Source organism: Podarcis pityusensis, assembly GCF_964106645.2.
Source record: "Podarcis pityusensis genome assembly, chromosome: 11".
Classification (NCBI taxonomy): Eukaryota; Metazoa; Chordata; class Lepidosauria; order Squamata; family Lacertidae; genus Podarcis; species Podarcis pityusensis.
The window spans coordinates 58,732,863-58,754,190 of NC_138036.1; the positions used below are offsets into that span (position 1 = coordinate 58,732,863).

At 40.8% G+C, this 21,328-nt stretch overlaps 1 protein-coding gene across 6 annotated transcripts in view; it reads right to left on the reverse strand.

Annotated features, from left to right (window-relative positions):
• Positions 1-360: 360 nt before the first annotated feature.
• The window catches only part of LOC308458034 (transducin-like enhancer protein 4), a 128,713-nt gene continuing 107,745 nt past the window's right edge, over positions 361-21,328 (reverse strand). For 5 of the 6 annotated variants that reach the window (XR_013977155.1, XR_013977156.1, XR_013977157.1 and 2 more), the window contains 13 exons: positions 16,125-16,244; positions 15,215-15,268; positions 14,780-14,932; positions 12,565-12,697; positions 11,225-11,418; positions 10,769-10,845; positions 8,743-8,992; positions 6,040-6,287; positions 4,486-4,633; positions 3,890-4,040; positions 3,559-3,635; positions 2,306-2,761; positions 361-1,189 (listed from right to left, as the gene is read on the reverse strand). Coding sequence is in view for 1 of the 6 variants with exons in the window: in XM_080972570.1 (XP_080828696.1) it covers positions 2,654-2,761; positions 3,559-3,635; positions 3,890-4,040; positions 4,486-4,633; positions 6,040-6,287; positions 8,743-8,992; positions 10,769-10,845; positions 11,225-11,418; positions 12,565-12,697; positions 14,780-14,932; positions 15,215-15,268; positions 16,125-16,244 (1,713 nt within the window). In the remaining 5 variants the exon portion in view is untranslated. Of the gene's footprint in view, positions 1,190-2,302; positions 2,762-3,558; positions 3,636-3,889; positions 4,041-4,485; positions 4,634-6,039; positions 6,288-8,742; positions 8,993-10,768; positions 10,846-11,224; positions 11,419-12,564; positions 12,698-14,779; positions 14,933-15,214; positions 15,269-16,124; positions 16,245-21,328 lie in introns of those variants that run through there. The other variant, XM_080972570.1, reaches the window with a different exon arrangement.

The window sequence follows — 21,328 nt, forward strand, 5'->3', positions numbered from 1 at the left end:
AATTGTTAATTTGGTGAGAATGCTGAGAATTTTCTAACAGACACTTCTAACTCCCTCTTACAAAACTGCAATTCCCAATTTTCCCCAGGGAATGACTACTGAACACTTTACATTTGCAGTATAGAAACTCCCTGAAGAAGGGCACATAAATGGGAGCTGAATCCTGCAATGCTCATGAAGTTGGCAAAAACTGCATTTCATCTCTCTCTTCTGTTCATAAATGGGAAAAGAGATACACATGGGTGAGAAGTTCTTTCTGACACACACACTATTCATGGTGTAGGCTTAAAAAGCTTTATGCCTGTCGGTTGGGCTCATTTTTGTCACACACAGAGGGAGGGAAATTAGAAAAACCACATCTTACAAGTTACTTATGTTTAATGCTTAAAAGTTTGAATGCACAAACGATAATCTACCATTATAGAAGTACTTGTGGTCAATACAATGCATTAGAACTATGTACAATGACACAGTTTAGTATCAAAATCTTTCTACACTGTAGAGTATTACGAAACTGTTAATGACATCAAACACTGAGCACTTAACACAATTATTATCTTTTTTTTGCTACCACATTTGGAACTTCAATGAACAGTCCATTTCAACTTGCAGCATTAACCCATTTCTAGTATGAAATTAAGTAAATTTCTACTTACACAATAAAGATTTATCTACACAGTTCTTTTGATTTTGATCCATAGCAGCAAAGGCACTGTACATCAGCAGATCCACAGACTTAAAAGATTTTTTTTTAAGCATTCAAAAAAAAAAAAAAAAAAGTCACAGGTCATAGTTTAACAGCAACAACAACAACATAAAAAGATAACACAATGTTTCTGGCAGAATGGCTCAGCCTGCGTCCATTTCAGGGACGTTCAACTAAGACTTGGGTAAAACTGGCGGTAAATAACGCAAGTCCTTCTCCCGAGTGAAAATCCATTCTGTTCTGCACTTCAGAATGAGTGCTCTTCTAAATCCTACCTCTGAGGTCCTCTCTTTTATAGTTTGTACACTTGTAGAATCCTTTCCCTTCTCAGTGCCATTTCCAATGAATATATCAAATATTTTTCTGTAATCTTTGTAACTGCAGAATTGCCCAAAGACTCACATCTCCCCTTTCAAAGAAATGTGGCAAAAATGTCCAGAAGGGATGAAGGTCATTCTTGGAGACACATTATTGTACTTCTCTCTGAAACATACAAAAGAGAAGTGATATTCATCATTTTGGGCAACACACTGCACTTGTTTCAAAAGAACAACAACATACACAGCACTGTTTACAAAACACTGTAAAATGGCAGATTAATATAGTAATTCTATTTTGGGCGTATTTTTTGGATACCCTCGTCATATGTCACTTGAACTTGCCGTTGATAAATCAGAGTTGCTGAATGAGCCCCAAAATAGAGTAGGTGCAGCAGGCAAGACCCCACCGTGTGTAGCCTACTGAGATTAAACCAACACCCATTTGAGATCAGAAGTGGCAATAACCCAGTTTTGATATAGAACTACCAATTTTTTCCCCTTTCAAATTTCCAGGCAGCATGTTTGTCCATATAAAATTTCAAGACAGCCAGAAAAACTTATGCTTGACTATGTCTGGATTGGCCTGAGTACAGAGAAGCATCTAGTCTATGCTTGGTGGGGAGGCGCCTTGATCATTTTGTGTCTGGCTCTGACTTGCCTCTGGACCTGCTATGCCCCCACACAGGCGCAAGGTTTGCATAAGGCCTATGCATATAAAATCAAAGGAGCACAGCACCAACATATAGGGAAATAAGCCCGGATCATGCACCATGCTTTGAAGTTGGCTTTCTTCCCTAATCCATAGTCAACATTGATCAGTTTATCTGGATTTGGACTGGGAGGGACAACTGCAATTTGTTAAAAACATAAGTGAAAGTTTCCACCAGAGGTGGAGAGTGAGGGAGAACAAGCAAGCCCTCAGGGCTGCAATGATAAATCCTAGTTTAGTTATAGTGCAAATTGGACCATTGTCTGTTTTAACATGTAACGGACCTTTCAAATATCAAGGCCATCCATGGCTGTCTGGCAAGGCCAAAGGCAAGGCAAGTCAGGCAAGATCTTCTGCAGTCCCTGTTTTCCTAGACTTTCATCTGAACAAGTTTATCACCTCTTATAATAAATTATGCGTTATTTATTAAACAATAGAATTTAATGAAGCACTCATTTGAGATCAGAATCGGTGCAGATGTATACACTAGTTAATAAATGGTAAATTCCCATTCTTTCCCAAATAGCCTCATCCCACACAAGCAATACAAACATTGAGAATGCAACATACCTTTGAATCCAAGGCAGAAGCAGACTACTTTATTTAGTCAGTTCCTTGTTAAAAAGATTTTCTTTAAACAAAATAAATACATTACAGCTATGATACATAATTGAAAGAGTCAGTTCCCTGTTAGGTATGCTTATTCCATCTTCTTCCAAGTAGATAGCTGGAGATTTGGTATTACAAGTCCTTAATGGGCGCCTGATATTAAATAGCAAGTCTGGTGGGGAAAGTCCACAATTGTGATGAACAGTTTCTGTCCTCACTTTGGGAAGGAAAGAGAGAAAGAGAGAGAGAGAAGAAAAATATACAGCAAAGTGCTACAAGGAGGAGTACAGTTCTCATTCAGATTTGTCTCTAATAAATAACTTCATAGACTGTAGCCTTCTTGTCCCCAGAACCGGTAACAATGTATTTGTCATCCACAGAGATATCACAGCTAAGCACAGAAGATGACTCTTTGGACTGAAAAAAGAAAAGAGAGAGAAAGAGAGTTAACCATCCTTTGCACAAAAAATTGCAATATTAAACTCTTCCCGTCAAACAAGACTTTTTCAGAATGGTCTAGCCATTTTTGCTTCCTTCCTAACGTCATTTTGTTTCTGCATCCTTAAACTTAAGTTCAGTAAACTCTGCAGACCTGAGACATTGATCATGTTATTGTTTACATGAACTGTCCTCTAGAGATTAAAACCAAGATAAGTTAAGAACCTACTTTGTTACACAGCACCCAATTAATTCCTTCAGTAGTTAATGGGGAAACAGAAACAGCTAATGTGTTGTCATCAAGTTAACCAACAGGCTAAAAATTAGCCCCAAAGCAGGCAATTTGGGAAGGAACGTGCAGAACTTCATGAATTGTATTTAACATATACCCCCACAGCACAAAAATTAGCCATAGACTTCAACAATGTGCAAGCTTGTCTTACATGTATTCCGGACAATCATGTTACCCAATCACTATTTTTCTGACTGGTTGTGAAAAATAGCCTTTGTGGCAAATGAAGGCATGCTGTGCCAAAATGGCAAAGAAAGGAAAACTGTGTATCTAAGGAGAACACTGAAAGAAACATTGAGAACTGCCAAAGTCTGCAGCAGAAAGAAAGAATAAGGTGGGGTTATGGGAAAAGGGTGGTAAAATGTCACTATGCAAAGGGAGGTTGCTGAATGTTCCCTGACAAAAGCTCTACAAGGTCCTACGACAAACCATTGGTATAAGGCCGCTTCGTATGTGGTTAACATCCCACCTCTATGATTTTTACCTGGAATATGCTGGCTCCATAAGGTGTTCTCCAAGCATTCAGAAGGTTGTCTTTTCCAGTGCTTACAAACCATTTGCCTGAAATCAGATTTAAAAATAATTAGAAGCAGTTTTCCAATTGATTAACCTGCACATCAACAAAATCTATTCTCTTCCCCCCTTCCCACACATTCTTTATCCCTGGTTGAAACAATGATCTGCAGCTGAATGGCTGACCAAAACAAAAGTCAACCATACATGTACAATTAAATATCTGCCATTTGATTCTCCCTTCTTGGTTTTTACGGGAAGCAGGTTCGGAAGACGGCACAACTGTATACTGAACTGCTTACCGCAGTGAGCGAACTTCAGGGATAACACACAGCTCTCATGAAGATGAAGTTGATACTTGTCTGGTTTTGTGACGTGCAGCACTTCAACATTGCTGTTCTCCATTCCTACTGCCAACCATTCTCCAGTTGGGCAATAACCCAGTGAGAAGATCTGCAATTAAAATAGTACACAGGTTGATGCTTAATGAAAGCTTTACACACCTGTCTCGGTGTCGGAATTTACTGCTGTTGGGAAGATAATTTGGTCTAACACAGTTTTTTATTTTTCAAAGAGATGCTAATGAAGTGACAGCACTAGTTCAAGAGACAGCAGCTCATATAAACAAAACTCAATTAACTGTGTAACTTACGGCACTGATCAAGACCTACATCTTAATTCTGAGTTGGGCTGAAATAGTATTTTCATACAAGTTATCTTGGAATAGGACCTATAGATAGCTGATCATCTACATGAGCCCTACACACACCAGTTAAAGGATGCAAAAGCCAAAGGAAAAGATTCTTCTGTGGCTGTTCTTCAAGCCTGCTTTAAGAACCTTGATTTTTAAAATATAAAAACATCACAGACTGCTTTTAACTTGTCGTGAATTCTTCACCTGTGATGTGAAGTCGTGTTGCTGTAGCTGCCTGCCTTCTCTTAGGTCCCAGGATCTCACTGTATTGTCCAGGCCTCCTGTCCAGAGCTTAGTGCCATCATTTGAAATATCAATACAACTGGCTCCGTCTGTGTGGCCCTGGAATTGCCTGGAAATGTCAACATAAGGCAAAATACTTTCAAAAGAAGTATGAATTGAGGCAGGAATTTCACACACACACAATTTTAAATTTTGGATGTATCCTGAAAACAAATTACACGATCCATGTTTTTGCATCAAGGTAATGCGAGAAAGCACCAGATCCACAAATTGTGCTCTTTAGTCAGTAGAGATAGATGTGATCTGCGATATGATGGTGGTTGGTGAGGAACCCATTAAAAGAACTATGCAGTTTCAAGAAAATCCTTTTTAAAAGATCCAACATATGTACACCTTCTTTCTCTCTCGCTGGCAACCCAATCATTGCATTTCCTGTACCCCTTGCCCCCCGGTAGAGTGGCTTCAACACAGAACATGATTATTAGCTGAGGACAACCCATGTTTTCCATGTATTACCCTTCAGACTTTGCATAGGCTATTAGTTTTTGTTTAGCCTTCTTTTCCATTGGAGGTAACAGCAAACCAATGCATCTCAAAGAATTCCCAGCTTGGAGGTACTTAAACTCTCATCTGTATTTAATTAGGTTTACTGCCTGCCCTGCCCTCAGATCTCAGGAGCAAAATTAATTCACTTTTTTAAAAAAAAATAAAAATCAATTTTTCCACCCAAGCCCCAAAGGACTCATAATGAGCCAATGAAGAAGAAACAAAGGAAAAAAGAAAGCATAGGAATTCACATGACAGGTACTTTCTAACAACCACTCAAAATCAAATATACATGTTCACACAATCTAACTGCAGAGACTACAAACACCAGGGTCTTTTATTCAGCCATTAATGAATATACATAATTTTGATAGGAAGCTGTTTTAAACAGAATCAGACAATTTACCCATCTAGCTCAGTATGGTCTGACTGGAAGTAGTTTTCCAGGATTTCAAGACAGGTCTCTTCCCCAACCCTGAGCTACAGCCCTTGTTTCCACTATGTCTGCACAAAAATAACAAATTAGTAGACCACTTGAGCCATACTGTGTATTTTAATACTAATACTCTTATTCGTTCCAGCACCAATCAAAAATCTAATTCTAACCTTTGGACTACACACACACAGTCTGCAATGGCTGCTGTTCACAGGTAGCAGCAATTGCCTAGAAATGTCTCCTTTGATAGAATGGAGAAACACTGGCAGAATGGGTAGTGGAAGGCTGAAATAGCCCCTAGGACTATTCCCATCCAAATAATCCAGCATTAAAGGTAGTAATTCATGATTCTGGAAGCCTAATGTGCAAACAACTATTGACCTTTCAAGTTTATGGCTGCTTCATTTGCTATAGCTCCAACCACATGGCACCCCCAGTGCAAACAGAGTATGGTGAACACATTTACAGTGCAAACACAGAGTATGGTGAACACATTTAGAGCTGGCTTGACAATCCGGCTTAAGCTGACCTACCTGACCAGAGTCTGATTGTGCAGATCCCAGACTGCAATGTTCCCATCGCTACAGCAGGAGAAGCAGACCTTGGAATCAGGGCTGATTGCCAGAGCATAGCAGGCAGGAGCCGAGGACGTCAACTCTGCTTTTATACGCGGAGTTGGAGCTGCCAGGTCCCAAATGGATAACGTGCTGGCTTCCCCGCCAACAATCAGGGTGCGGCCGTCGGGGAGCAATCTGCAGGAGCGGATGTAGTTATCTCTGTTCTGTAGAGACAGAAGCCATCAAGAGATTACTCATGAGGAAAGGAAAACAGCATTAACACGAGAGCAGGAATCCATAAAAGTATTGTATTCCCTCTTGGTTTTAATGAGCCATTTATACTTATGACAATGATAAAGTGGATTAATGCCAGAAAATTACACGACATTAGGGAAGTACTTAAACTTGATCTACAAAATTCAGCAGTGAGAGATATTTAATCTTAATTAGTATCAAAACGCACATGCAGGCCTGCGCCCAGCCCCAAACAGTTCAGAGCTTGCGAGCCTTTTGAGTGCTTACGGAAGCCTACATTTTTTTTGGAGGAAGTTTGTGTTTCTGTTATTTTAACCCCTTGAAGGAGACCAACGTCACTCTCAGCAGACAGTGACTTATTTACCACCACTGCTAAGAAATAAGAAAAATCAAGAAACAAAGATCTGGCAAGTATTTTCAGTATTGTAATGTTTCATTACCAACTGATAGTTGGTAGTAACAGTAGCAATACAGGGGAAGAAAGTATCAGGTCAAGAATGGGGAAAAGATAACGAACCAAAAGCTAGAACAGGAATGCTTCTCAAAGATTTATTTATCATCATCTTCTTACATTTATATTCTGGCTCTCTTCCATCATGGAACACAGTTCTCCTGAAGGTCTACCATCTAGCTTTAGCAAGTTGATGGCCTCATGTGCCATCAGACCACGGTTTAAATCTGAACTCTGACTAGCATGGCTAAGGAAGCCATTGCCCCTCAAGCCGCAGCATTCCAATCCCCAATATGGGAATAAAGACTTACAGGTTTTTGCAAAGATTGTCGAGATAATCTAGTCCAGCTCACACATCATGCTTAACCAAAGTTCACCATGAATGCAGAGATTGCTCCCACTTTACTTTTCCTCCTCTAGCCAGCAGGAGCAACAAGCAAGGATCCCTAACTTGGGTGCTTTGTCTCAACCAAGGACTGCATTATTATTTTTTTGGTTCAAAGAAACCATGCTTGTAATCCTAGAACAAAAGTTGCTTAACACTGTGGTTTGTTTGGAGCAAACAAACCAAGATCTCAGTTCAGATGCAACACTGGATTGTGGTTTTTTTGTTCCCACTAGTAAGAGGAAAGGAACAAATTGGAGCCTTCTGTGTTCACGGTAAGCTATTAACTATGGTTTATTTCAGCTAACATAAAATCAATTAAAACATACAATCAACTGAAGTTAAGAACATAACAGAAACCCGTCTGATCAGGACAAAAACCTCTTTCTTCCAGCATCCTGTTCTCACAACGCCCAAGCAGATGCTTATGGGAAGCGTGCAAAAAGGACATGAGCTCAACACTGCTCTCCTTACTTGTACTCCTGAGCAGCTGAGATTCAGAGCATATGCCTTCTAGCACTCAGCCTTATCCTCCATGGATTTGTAAAACGGAAGAGAATTATCATGAAATGCTGTTAAGTCCATCAACGACAACTTTGGTAAAATGCTAGCCTGCCTTTAAGCCAATGCATGAAGACAATTTTTGGACTGTTTAAATCATGGGTAGGCAAACTAAGGCCCGGGGGCTGTATCTGACCCAATCGCCTTCTAAATCCGGCCTGCGGATGGCCAGCATGTTTTTACATGAGTAGAATGTGCCCTTTTCTTTAAAATGCATCTCTGGGTTATTTGTGGGGCATAGGAATTCGTTCATCCCCCCCCCTCCAAAATATAGTCCGGCCCCCCACAAGGTCTGAGGGACAGTGGACCAGCCCCCTGCTGGAAAAGTTTGTTGACCCCTGGTTTAAATTATCAATTAATTGTTTTTAAATTGACTTTAAAAAGTCCCAATTAATCAGGCAATTTTTTAAAAAAAAATGATTTTAATTCAAGTGTTTATAAAAGCTTCAGGTAGCAAGCATGGTCTTAAATCTGACATTTTTTCTCTTATTTATTAAAATCTTGTAAGATTATAGGTGTTATTGTGTGCATCATCTTAAAAAAACAAAATATGCTTCTTGCGTCACAATTATTGCTTTTACTCAGATGCAAATTCATGTTAACCTAATAAAATGATGAACTAGGTAATATCCTAACATCATGATTAGCCAGTTAAAATTTCTTTAACTGGATTGCAGCCACAATAAATGTCACTTTTAACAAATGCAGGTAATAATTTGAAAAATATCTAATGTTTATGTTTTTTCTTGGTTAAGCACCCAAAACTGAAGAATTATCCTCTATAGAAAATGTATAGCCTAAATTTAGAGACACACAAACAGAAACCTCTATTAAAAGTTGACAGGTTCCTTTGAAATTCAATTAAATCCCAGAGTTTAAAATATGTGATTGATGAATGCAGAAACATCAAAGTGGATGACTAATTTACAGATGCCCCAACCACCCAACAATGGTCTCTATGGCTCCATGGCCACCTCACCACCGCCAGCACCAACTCTCTGAAGACTTTTTGACTGCCATTACTCACCAGGCAATCCAGCTGAGAGACAGGGCTCTTGTTCCCCGGATGACTGATATCCCAGACCTTGACACATCCTTTCCCACCAGTGTACACATGCCTTGTGGGGTTGCTGATTGTGACTGCACATACCACTTCCCCGTGGTTCAGGGTGTTAATCTGCCGAGCGTGGCGTGGGATTCCTGGCCCAATGAGGGCATCAGGAGGAAAAGGTACAGGCTGCATTTGGCCATCTGCACTTACATGAAATGAGTATGCCCTAGGGAAAGAAGAAGAGAGAAAAACATGTTTCAATGAGCCACATGTGTGGTATGCACAAGACAAAGGGTTTACATAGATGCAGAATGTCTCTCTTAACTTAGAAAAAAAATCCAGGCTAAGGCACAATTTGTGAAACGTAGCTTAACATAGTTGGGCTTAACTCATTCTAGCCCCTTGCAATATTTTTTCTTGGACACAAATACCAAGGAGTATATATATATATATATATATATATATATATATATATATATAATTTTTTTTCTGCTGCTCCAGAGAAGTGGACATGGAGCAATGGATCCAAACTACAAGAAAGAAGATTCCACCTAAACATTAGGAAGAACTTCCTGACAGTAAGAGCTGTTCGACAGTGGAATTTGCTGCCAAGGAGTGTGGTGGAGTCTCCTTCTTTGGAGGTCTTTAAGCAGAGGCTTGACAACCATATGTCAGGAGTGCTCTGATGGTGTTTCCTGCTTGGCAGGGGGTTGGACTCGATGGCCCTTGTGGTCTCTTCCAGCTCTATGATTCTATGAAATGCCAAAATGGCAGACCAATAAATGCTGAGCCAACATGGCAAACAGTACATCTCACCAGGAACAACATATTATATGACTGCCAGTTACACCACCTGTGAATAACCTATCAACAACTTCATCTCAAAAGCTCTGCTAGGGAGAGTGCTCCACTGCTCAAAACAGCTTTGTTCTAAGATGCAACGTGTTGGAGCGCTTCTGTCATTGCTCACAACTTTATTGAAGGCTCAGCTGGAGTACATTATATGGAACTATATGGCTAATGGAAGGGGTGGGGGAGGCTAGCAGATTCATGGAGGTAGTGCGCAAATGGAAAACTCACACAGGCCACAGAAAATGGATCACAAATCTTTCCTGAAGAGGAAATTTTGCTGCCTTATTTGCTGTAGCTTTAGTCTAAGACATTCTGGCATGTGAAGAAGCATAAGCCTTTTAAATGTTTTTCTTACATGTAGTATTTATGCCTTAGAAAGTGCAAAAAATAAACTGATTGGGTTTTTTTTTAAAACCCACACCAAATAAACATGTGAAAAATGACTACTTATCGTCAAGAGCTCTGCCTCTTTTTGCTTTTTTGTTTTTTGCTTGCAAAAGGGGATTGTAATGTCGTAAATATATGCACAAATGAATGCCCTGGGATCACTGTGTCTATTTTCACTTCATTGAAGAGGAATGTGAGTGAAAACTCAGTATTAATTATATAATTCTTTCATGCCCGGCTCCCAGTGAACCAAGCTTGTTAGAGTGGGTCACCTTTTCTGGTCAGTTCCATCAAGGATGCATTTGTACATTACAATACCATAATTCTTCTTAGTATTTTCAATCAAACAGAACATTTTGCTGTTTCTTTCTCTGCAAAGTGATGTTTATGGAATCCAGTGAGTCTGCAATTGATTGCAGGGCTTCTTTTGTGCACAAAGGAATTATTTTTAAAACGGAGAGGCAGAACACTGAAGACATGCACACTAGAGAGCCCTTTGCAATTTGCATTTCTGTGCCAAGTTGAGCTACTGTGGTCCAGCACGTCCCATTGCAGAAGGATAACCCCTACCCCATGGCCTCTTTTATCCACAGCATCCGATACCCTTGGCGCATATTCACCTATGGGAAAAACTGCCAAATAGGCTTTTAAGATTAAAAGGAGGATTAACCACCCTCTGCCACGCATCGAATTCAGTATCACTGAGGAAGCAAAAGGAACAAAAGCTTAATAATATGATTGAGTTTGTACGTTTAACACTCACGGTTTTCCTCCTGGGATGCCTGTCAGATTGGGAGGGATGCCTGGGACTCGCATATGATGATGTGGATCAAAACCAACCTGAAGTTTTCCCACAAACAGAACAAAGAAAGTTCAAAGCATTAATGGGAAATGATAGAATTCTAGCCATTAGTTTTAAATCTCAGGGGCTCACAAACATTTCTTTAAAAGAGTCCTCCCTAAGGTTTAAGAACATAAGAAGAATCCCTGCTGGATTAAGCAGAGGACCCTTATTCCCAAACCCTGTTTCCAGCCATGGCAAGACATCTGTCACTCCCACCAGGTGATATTCAGAGGTATACTGCCTTTAAACCTCTCCTGGTTTATTTTGCTTCTCTAGGGCAGCCTACCTCCCTTTTTGTGTCTCGGTTGAAAACAAACCCCTTCCACTCAGAAGCACAATGAGCATGGGATACAAACCAGGAAGAAAGAAACTTACCACTGGAGATCTCCCATATGCTGCTGCTGCGGCGGCGGCAGCTGCTGCTGCACTCATTTGAGGAGAGATGTTATGGAGACCTGCATAGGCAGCACCAGGGCTGGTCAGCTCCCCATTCATCCCAGCGTGGGGCACTATTCCAAACGGGGCAGGGTAAGGACAAGGTACTGCCATGGGCGTTCTTAGGCCTGAAGCTACAAAACATAGAAGTTGGGGGAAAACAGGTGACACCACTGTTTAAACAGCTGCACCGGCTGCCCATCTGCTACTGAGCCTGAAAGTTCTTGTACTGCTTTCCAAAGCCCTGAAGAACTTGGGTCCAAGATACCGGAGGGACTACCTGAACCCTTATATCCCAGCATCTTTGGTCATTCCCAGAGTTGGTGAGGCTGATGGCATCAGAGAACTGTAGAGCTGGAAGGGTCATCTAGCCCAATGCCCTGCAATCTTTTTGCCCAATGTGGGACTCAAACCCATTAACCTGAGATTAAGAGTCTCATGCTCCACAGACTGAGATACAATGAGAAATCAATACTTTAGTGTCATTGGCCCAGTCCTGTGGAACACTGCCCATAAATTCAGTGGGAGCCTTCTGTGCCCACTATTAAACACCTGCTGAAAACCTTTCCATTGTGCCAGGCCTATGTAGGCAAATGACAGTACCGTATTTTTTGCTCTGTAAGACTCACCTTTTCCCTCCTAAAAAGTAAAGGGAAATGCGTGTGCATCTTATGGAGTGAATGCAGGCTGTGCAGCTATCCCAGAAGACAGAACAACAAGAGGGATCGCCGTGCAGCGAAAGCAGCGATCCCTCTTGTTGTTCTGGCTTCTGAAATTCAAATTATTATTTTTTTTGTTTTCCTCCTCCAAAAACTAGGTGCGTCTTATAGAGCGAAAAATACGTATATCCCACAATAGTCTACTGATGTTTGTTTATTATTTCTGCTTGCTTTTAACTTGTTTTTTAAAAAACTTTTATAATGTCATTTCTAGGTTTTATATTGTTGTAAACTGCTGTGATAGGTTTTTATGCTACAGTGTTACATAAATGTTTTTTATAAACAAAGAAACAAACAAATGTCATTTCTGCACAGGTGAATAATCTCAGACATAAAACTGAAGGCAAATTTTGACTGATCACTTGTAAAGGCCAAGCTGCTTCCTTGTCTTGACCTTTGCTGCTGTACCATGAAATGAGTTGCTTACTAGCAAACCCAGGGCAGGTGTGGAATCTGAACCCAGATCTGAGCTCAACCACTTTATGGGAGAGAGAGTGAGCAAAGTAGCAATGTGATCTTTTAAAAAAGGAGGGCAGCCCCTCCTTCAAGTGGCCTACGAACCTAATGGGTCAACTCCTGGTGGCTTCCCAGGCACAGGCCTCAATCCTGGTGTAGAATTACTGCCGGGAGTTGGCGCGTCAGTCCGTGGAGTGGGAGTACTCGATTTAGACACAGGGGTGGTGGACTTCTCATTCTAATGTGGAAAGAGACGGGTAGATTATTTACATTTTCAGCAAAAGGCAATCGACAAAAGCACAATCTAGAACGGGTTGACTTGTGTGGTTTCTCTTTCAGTTTTTATCTGCTCTTACTGGCATCTAAGGGTGCAATCATCCAGCTATAGCTTGTGCAAAAACAACAACGAATGCAACTTGCAGAAGTTCATTTCAGTGGGATCTACATAGGCAGACTTCCCAGCAGTCTGTATTACAGAAAATCAAGTACTTGCTTGCTGTAATTAGCATTAAAAGCCAGTCTCGTTTGGATAATTAAGGTGTTTCCAGGAAAGGTAAAGGGCAGACATTAAGTGGCGTTATTTTTAGGCCCTCCTACTTATATAATCATTTATTTAGTTACAGTACATATCGCTTTGGAAGCACTAAGTCATCCCCCCACAGACAGAAATATGAAGCTGAGGAACCGTAACTTCTAAGATAGGTGCCCAGTGATGGGATGGGAAAGGATTTTAACTCAGCTATTATATTTCCAGTCTCCACATTTATAGGATGGATCAGGCAATGGCATGTTCCTTCTGTATCCCAAAATGTGCATAACTGAATGAAGGGATTTGACATTTAATGGATCCCACTGCCAAAACTCATTCAACAAAGTGTAAAAACCCCTATTATCAAATTACAATACCATCATGCCGTGAATACTCTAAAATAGGGGTTACCAGTGGGGTGCCTGCACATTCAGGTATGCCCATAGGAGCCCTCCTTGGTGCCCATGGGGTCCTGTGGGACACCCCGATGAAAGCAGGTTTGAAAGTAGCATTATATTGTAGTCAACAGACTTGGCTGCAGTGTGTCTTGTGGGGCCCAAGATAGGTCCTCTGCTTTGCCAATGTGCCAACGAACCCCAAAGGGATGGCGACCAAACTGAAAAACCTAGTTCAGTCTGTCTGAATTATTTAAGAAATTCCTATCTTGCTTTTTGCCACGTCTTAAAAGAGCTTACGGAAAGAAAAAGAAAAATGAAGTACAAAATTTACGACATTGGCTAAAACATCAGAGAGTAAAACATCAGAACAGCATTTCTGCAGCACTCAGACAAAAGAAGTCAAGGGGTACGGGTGGAAGAGTCTGAATCTGGTTGTCTGAATCTACCTTTCTGCAAGGCATCAGTGACATATGCAATGTTCAATGGTTATTCAGCCCAGAACTTAATGTAATATATGGTAATGTCTCATGGAGGAGGTGAGGAGACATGGTGCTTGCCTAAGTCCTTCCTCCCCTACCTTTGCACTGTAACATAGGAACAGGGGTGCAAAAATGCATATACCCTGTTTCAGGTCACTAGTCACATGCCAACTCCTTATTCTGCCTGGGATTTTGCACAACCAATTTTGCACTAAGGGCTACTTCTAAATTTGCCTCCAATTCTCTGCACCTTCTAGACAACAGTGTGAGAAGAGCAAGAACAGTCTTTCTGAGAAAAATGTGAGCAAGGCATGACATTTTCTTCTCTCTCTCTCTCTCTCTCTCTCTCTCTCACACACACACAGTGCACATATGTGCATATGTATGTACAAACACAGAAACACATTATTCTGGCTTTGCAAGCAGTCCTTTTCTGAATTATGACTTGTTATGCAAGTCAAGAAAGGCTCTTGTAAATGACAGATTACTTTTTAGATAGAAAATGATTGTAGTTGAACATAGCCCAGTAATACAAATAAAGCCAAGAAGCAAATCACGTCCAAGTAGAGAGCTGAATTTACTGTAAACTGCCATAGAAAAAAAATATTCAAAGAACCCCTGTGTGCTCTTATTTATCCACAGAATGGCAAGCTTCCTGGCATGAAAAAAATATATCACAATAAAGGCATATACATCATTTTCAGACACTGCTAGCAGAACAAACCCTCTCTATCACCTAAAAAGAGCCTGGGTTTCAATGTGCTTTTTCTTTTTTTAAAGTAGAAAAGCACTGAAGGCAGTTTTGTATCAAGATGTGCAACTGGGGCACATCTCATTATTTCCCCCTCTCTATTTAGGCACCCAGCAGTGCACACAGGGATACGAGCATGGGCATAGATTGTATAGTCACTTACAAGGCTAAGTTCTTTGGATTTGGAGGAAGGAGTGCTGCTGGAAGATGCTATTGAGGCTGGGCTAATTGGTGCATCTTTCTTGAGTAGACGGGTCTTGTCCAAGCCATTTTCCCTTGGAGAATGTGCTGGGCTTCCTCGTGGTGATGAAGGATCCTGAAAACAAACTGTAATTATAATCAGGGCATCCTATTTGCTGTAGGTTGGACGAGCGACATATGTCTCCTTTGACTATTGCCTTTGGCAGAAATTGCCAAAGAAACATACTTCCAGCCCAGAGGACATGACAGTGATGATGCTTTCCCATTGGGTCTGATGAAGAGAAGAAATTTATCCTTTCCTTCTCAAAAGAGAAGCAGAGCAAAACAAAAACAAATTCCAAAGTATTCAAGAAGCAAGCCCAATAAATGATGGTAGCAAAAGTGATACTGAACATACCTCATTGGAAACATCAACCACTAAGTTGTCGTCACTCTTTTCACCATCACTGTCCTGCAGTGAAGAAGAATGAGTAAGTATTCTATAGGTCTGTAACTTCTTGCACAACCAATATATATTTTATTCAAATACGAAGACTGCACAGCCAAAACGATTATGACAACAAAAATGTAAGGGCCAACGATGAACGAATGACATGCTAGGTGGGCCATACAGAAGTGCCCATGGGTCACAGCAGAAAAAATAGCTCTTGGCCTCTTTTAGAAGGTGACTATTTATTAAAGCTATGCACATTATGTATATATATATATATATATATATATATATCCTATTTTTTCACCATAGGTCTCAAAGCAGCTTACAACAAAGATACAAAATTTAAAATATTAAACCTCCAAAATTTAAAATCCAAAGAACATAAAATCTCATTATTTTTTAATGTAGAAATCTGAGAAACATTCAGGGTGGAAAAACCTCCTGAGATAAAACAATTTTGACCAGTTGTCTGAAACTCAGTACTTAAATTAGGGGCTCACAATTAGGGGTGTTGTCAGAATTCCACAAAGGCAAGTTTGTAAAAGCACAGCCCCCCCCCCCCCCTTACGAGGAAGTGCCTTTACGGCTCTGCTCATAGTCTACTGCCTATGACACCATCTGCCACCTCTGCAACTGCAACCCATCTCCCTTCCCTGGTTCCTGAAAGGCCCTTACAGATGATCTAGAACAGAAGATATGGCACAGCTGCCTTCACTGGGAACACATGCCCTAGCATGCCCCAGCACGATCCTTCACTGAGGAGCTGGAGCCATCTCTGCCCTATCGCCCTTCTCGGGTATGAGAAGGAGGCGGCAGTAGATGCAGAAGCCTTGGTGCATTTGGGAATGTTCAGAATACAGACGGTTTCACTCACGTAGCGAGTTGCTATTTCTTTTTCTTCTGTTTTCTGTTTTTTGCTTTCAGAGGAGTAGTCTGTTGAGTTTCTGTGCTTCTCAGAGGCTCTGAAACTGGCTGATGGAGACACAGATGAGCTCTGAAATCAGAGAAAAGAGGAGGAAAGGTGACTGAAAGTGTTTATATCTCATCCTTGAGAAGATCACCAACAACTAATGCTCTATCTCCACAAACAGGGTCTCATATTTCCTTCCGCAACAAATAGATGCAAACGGTTCTGCTCCTGGCACAGTATTAGAGCAACACATGAACTACTTGGAAATAATCTAGCCAGCCATGTCAAGCATCAGGCTGTGTGGAACTTAGTCACAAGCAGATCTCTGCCTGTCTTCCACTGTAAGCAGTGGGATGGAGGGCTCACTTGCAAAACAACCCCATATCTACTTCATGAGACAGCAGGCTGCAACAGATCTTGTGAACAGGGTCTTGTGAATGGGGAACAGCGTCAGGCGACCTTTCCACACACCAGGTCTCTTCCTGAGGACCTAATCTTTGATAAGCACTTTACTATCCTGATGGAGGGAAGCAGAAAAAAAGGGGTGATTACTCTCAAGTTGGTAAGTTTGTGGGTAGCTGCCCCAGTGTGCCACTTGAAAGAGCAGGCTGGGGGGGTTAGCACTGCATGAGCAGGTCTTCTTGCTAGTACGTCTGCTGTCATTTCACATTGAAAACACGGGGGAATAAGCCTTCTTGCTGTCTCAATGGTGCAGGAAAGTTAGTACCTCATAATGAAAGGTAGAAGTGGAGTCCTAATAAAGGGAACACGGCCTGTAATTCCAGTGGTTGTATGACTTCAAGCAAGCAAGCAGCCCTCTAGTAAGAATTTTATTTTGTTAAGTCACACAAAATCCAGATCAGACAAAAAATAGTGGGGAGGGGACACGACTCTGAACTATTTTACTTAAAAAGAAAACTACACCTTCAACGTTAATGCTTCTTTTAATGTGTAAGAATGCTGGGTGTTCTTTCCTATGACACTATAATCTCAAATGATCATCTTGGTACCCTGGTGCTTAACACACTTGCAGAAAGCCCCACAGAAATCACTACAACTTGTTTAGCAGTTAAAAACAGACAGGATTTTATACATGTTTTATACATGTTTTACCTAAACAGCCTCAGGGAGTTATTCATTTATATGTTTACACACCAAGTGCTTGATTTTATTTCCCAGAGTCAAGAAGAATATCATGTGTGAACACCTATTGCATATTAAAAACAGAAGGCTAATGTTGCACTGTTTTGCCCAAGGAAAACATAAGCTGTATACAGAAGCTGTGGTTCTGTTCACAAGATTATATAGTCATTTGTGTGTTACTGCTATGCTACAGGAGCAGTTTCTTAACTGCCCAGCCCAATACTGCACCAGCAATGTATGCAAATAGAAAATACGTGGGTAGGAGCAGGGAAAGTAACCACACCAGAAAGAAACACACAAATCTGGTCTAACCTTGCAAATCAGGATCTATGCATCCCATTCTCACACTAGGTTTCTTTGCTCCACCAAAAATACGCCAATTTACCTTATGATGCAATACACAGGGATCTAGTCAAGGATCTAATGAAAGAAGTGGGCTGGGATCAGTATAAAGAAGTTGTTAACTACCTCTCATCTCTGAGTAGCAATATTTAGGGGCAGATCCTTTCCCCTTTGTCCTAATACTAGTAGAAACCTAGAGCTTTCCCCGCAGCTTTATGCAAATACCCTTATGCATGTCTTAAAAATACCCCTGCTCCATTTATTTTCATTCCACAAATGGAGAGAAGGCAGATTATAATTTGAATTCAATTTACTATGACTCATCTCTCTCTCTCTCTCTCTCTCTCTCTCTCTCTCTCTCTCTCTAAGTAATTGGCTGCAATAAGGAGAAAACTAATTGCTGAATGACAATTAGAATGATGGCTAAAGAGGGAGGAGTAAACCATGGTACTGATTTAAACGAAAGTATTTATTTTCATAAATTTGAAACCACATGGTTTCAATTTTTCTCAATCTAGTTAGCCTCAGTGCTACAAATACCCTTTTAATCTTTGATTCTGGTGCTTAATAACGTTATAATTTAGAGCACCCTAGAAGCATGATAAAGCAGCTAAATTATGGCTAGCTCTTTAAAGGGTGATCCACACACTGGGACAATGTATACTGCCTAGCATCTGTCTATACATGACCTAAAAAATGGTCCATACATACACTTGAAAATATTGTTCTATATGACCCCACTTTATCCCAATTTTAGAGTGTAACCTAAATACAGGGATTTAGAGAAAGTGAACCACTGCAAACCTACAGCATAAACTACTTTAGTAGTCACTCTGTCTCCCCAGGAAAGTGCTAGTCTTGGATGGAATTGGGAGCTGGAGATCTCTTAAGCATTGGCACCGACACAAAACCAGTGGCAGGTGGCATGGTGGGACACTGTCACTCACTTGGTGTCCAGTTGGTCACGTTGCTGTTGCTTATCAGGAGGTAGAGGATGAGGCAGGAATGAGGCTGCTGTGGTGCAAACACATCTGTGAAACCAACCCAGTGCTTCATGTCAACCTCCGCACTACCTTGCCTGCATCCCGGTAAACAGAAGCAATGTGACCGACTAGAGGTAACATGGGTGGGTGGTGATGATCCACCACATCAATTACTGCAAAAGACTAATTCTCAGTGGGGGTGAGGGCAATTACAGTGTTATCAAACTGATTTTTTTACACACGCACACGGTTGATTCACATAAACAAGTATTATTTAATGCAGTTGGGTACAGAAGTGTAAGGAGAAACTTTAGTGTGACCAAGTGGATGAAGTAGAAAGTATTTTCACTTAATCATACCCTAGGTCTGATAATAAATACGTGCCAGTGGAGAATAGAAATTTTGCCTTAGAACTATACGGAATGTTGCTTGCTTCCAATTTCAAGGAGAAAGGGGTTTTTTTTGTTGTTTTTTTTGAAAAGACAAGCTTGGGACAAGACCTTGAAATGTCAGTACCATTTGACATCTGGCTGTACACATGAGCAGTTGTGCATATTTTTTGGTCGTGCCCTAGTTGATGTTTTTAAAAGGTGTGGCTGGTGTTGGGAAGGCAGTTCATTTGCATGCCTTTCAAAAATAATGGAGTGGGGGTCAGTGCAATGGAGCTGCCCTCCCAAACTGGAATCACTGCCCTAAACAGGATGGTAGAAGGGTGAGGCAGAGCAGTAGTGAGGTTGGGGCCGCTTGTAAAATTTAAGCATCAGAAGATGAAAATGTAAATCTAATACTCAAGGTATCCCCTCCCCCCGCATTTATGGTGGAAATGCAAGAAAGCAAAGAAACTCCCAACACAAATTAAAAGTAAATAGAAGCAAAACAAATTTATAAAAACAGATAAATCTGTATTAATATTTGGAATACTAGACCATGTTATTTAAAACCTAAGATATTTGAAATATTGTAAAATATATACTGACTAAATATGTGATTGTACTTATTATGACTTTGCACTTATGGAATCCAGAGTAGTTATTAAGAAAAAAAGATGTTTACCTTTGTTATTTGTAATTATAATTTAAGGAAAATCAAATAAAATTTGAAACGAAATATAAATATCAAATCAGGAGGATCTTTAGAACAAAATATGGACACTGGAAACTAGATCAGTCTTTACATACTGATTTAGAGGTTTTTCTCATTGATTTATTTGACATGACTAAGACCTCTTTAACACATAACCTCATAGCGCAGCTCCCCACCTCACCCCTCTGTGGATATGCTGCTATGCCTGCCTGCATCCATATAACATGGTATCTCAACCACATGCTTTGAATATCATTCAGGTGACACATGGCCCCCAGGCCTCAGTTGGGTGGTATGCCAAGCACACTCTTAGGAGAATCATATGGATGGAAGCTTTTACATACAGCCCCCAGCTGGAATGGAAGTGGTGCAGAGGTGAAGTGGGGGGTGTGCTGGAAAAAACAGGAGCAACCAGATGAACACACTGCAGGGAGTTGGCACCATGTCCCTTAATGCAATTGTGGGGTGTCAGTCACTGTTGGAAGCAAAGGCCACCTATGGCCTGCCTATCCTAAAATTTACTGATCACAAAGGGCGAAACCCTCCTAGAAAGCCATAAATATCTCACCAGCAAGACGGCAAACATCAGCATGCTGCCTGCCTGCCGTAATTAGTACTTTAAATTACTGCAAACCAAGAATTATTATTACCCTTCCACCCCCCAATGTCCACTGAATATTACTTACATTAGCATATGTGGGTCAAAGTGCAACAAGGGAGGAGAAGGCAATACAGTGGTACCTCGGGTTACATACGCTTCAGGTTACAGACTCCGTTAACCCAGAAATATTGCTTCAGGTTAAGAACTTTGCTTCAGGATGAGAACAGAAATTATGCTCCGGTGGCACAGCAGCAGCAGGAGGCCCCATTAGCTAAAGTGGTGCTTCAGGTTAAGAACAGTTTCAGGTTAAGTACGGACCTCTGGAACAAATTAAGTACTTAACCTGAGGTACCACTGTACAGCAAAATAAAGCTCCAGTTAAAGCAAGCTTTCCATACTGTTCAACCATTTGGCAAAGCGTCTTAGACAGTTAACCTCAGGCGGACCAAGTTGGGGGGGGGGGAATTCAGGAAAATTAGAGCTGGAAATAATGACTAAGGACAACTGAGAACCCTCCCACACAATAAGGCTGAGGACTCAAAATGTGATCATTCCCTTGTGAAACTTTACAACACCGGGACAATGATGTATTTTGCGTGCAATAATTAAATCATCAATTCCCAACAAAGTGGGGATTATGAGATAATTGACCATCCCGGGGTATTAAACAAACCATAGTAAAAGCCAAGGATGCTCATCCCGATGGTCAATTATAATATAATTATCTGAATGACATTATTGGTGTTATAAAGTCTGCTCAAAGTACAAATGCAACAATAAAAAATTGATCAAGTATGCATGGCAGGAAAATGACCTCAGAAGAAAAGGCAACTTGGCTGAATATGCACTTGTGCTGAGCCTACTATGCTGCCTCTCATTTCCACTCTGAAGATATTCTAGGAACTGCTGCCGCACAAGAGGATTCTGGGCCATTTGGGTATAATCATTCAGCATATGCAAAGCCACATGCTTAAGAGTCTAAATAGCAACAAAGAAAGAGTGCGAACTCATAATAT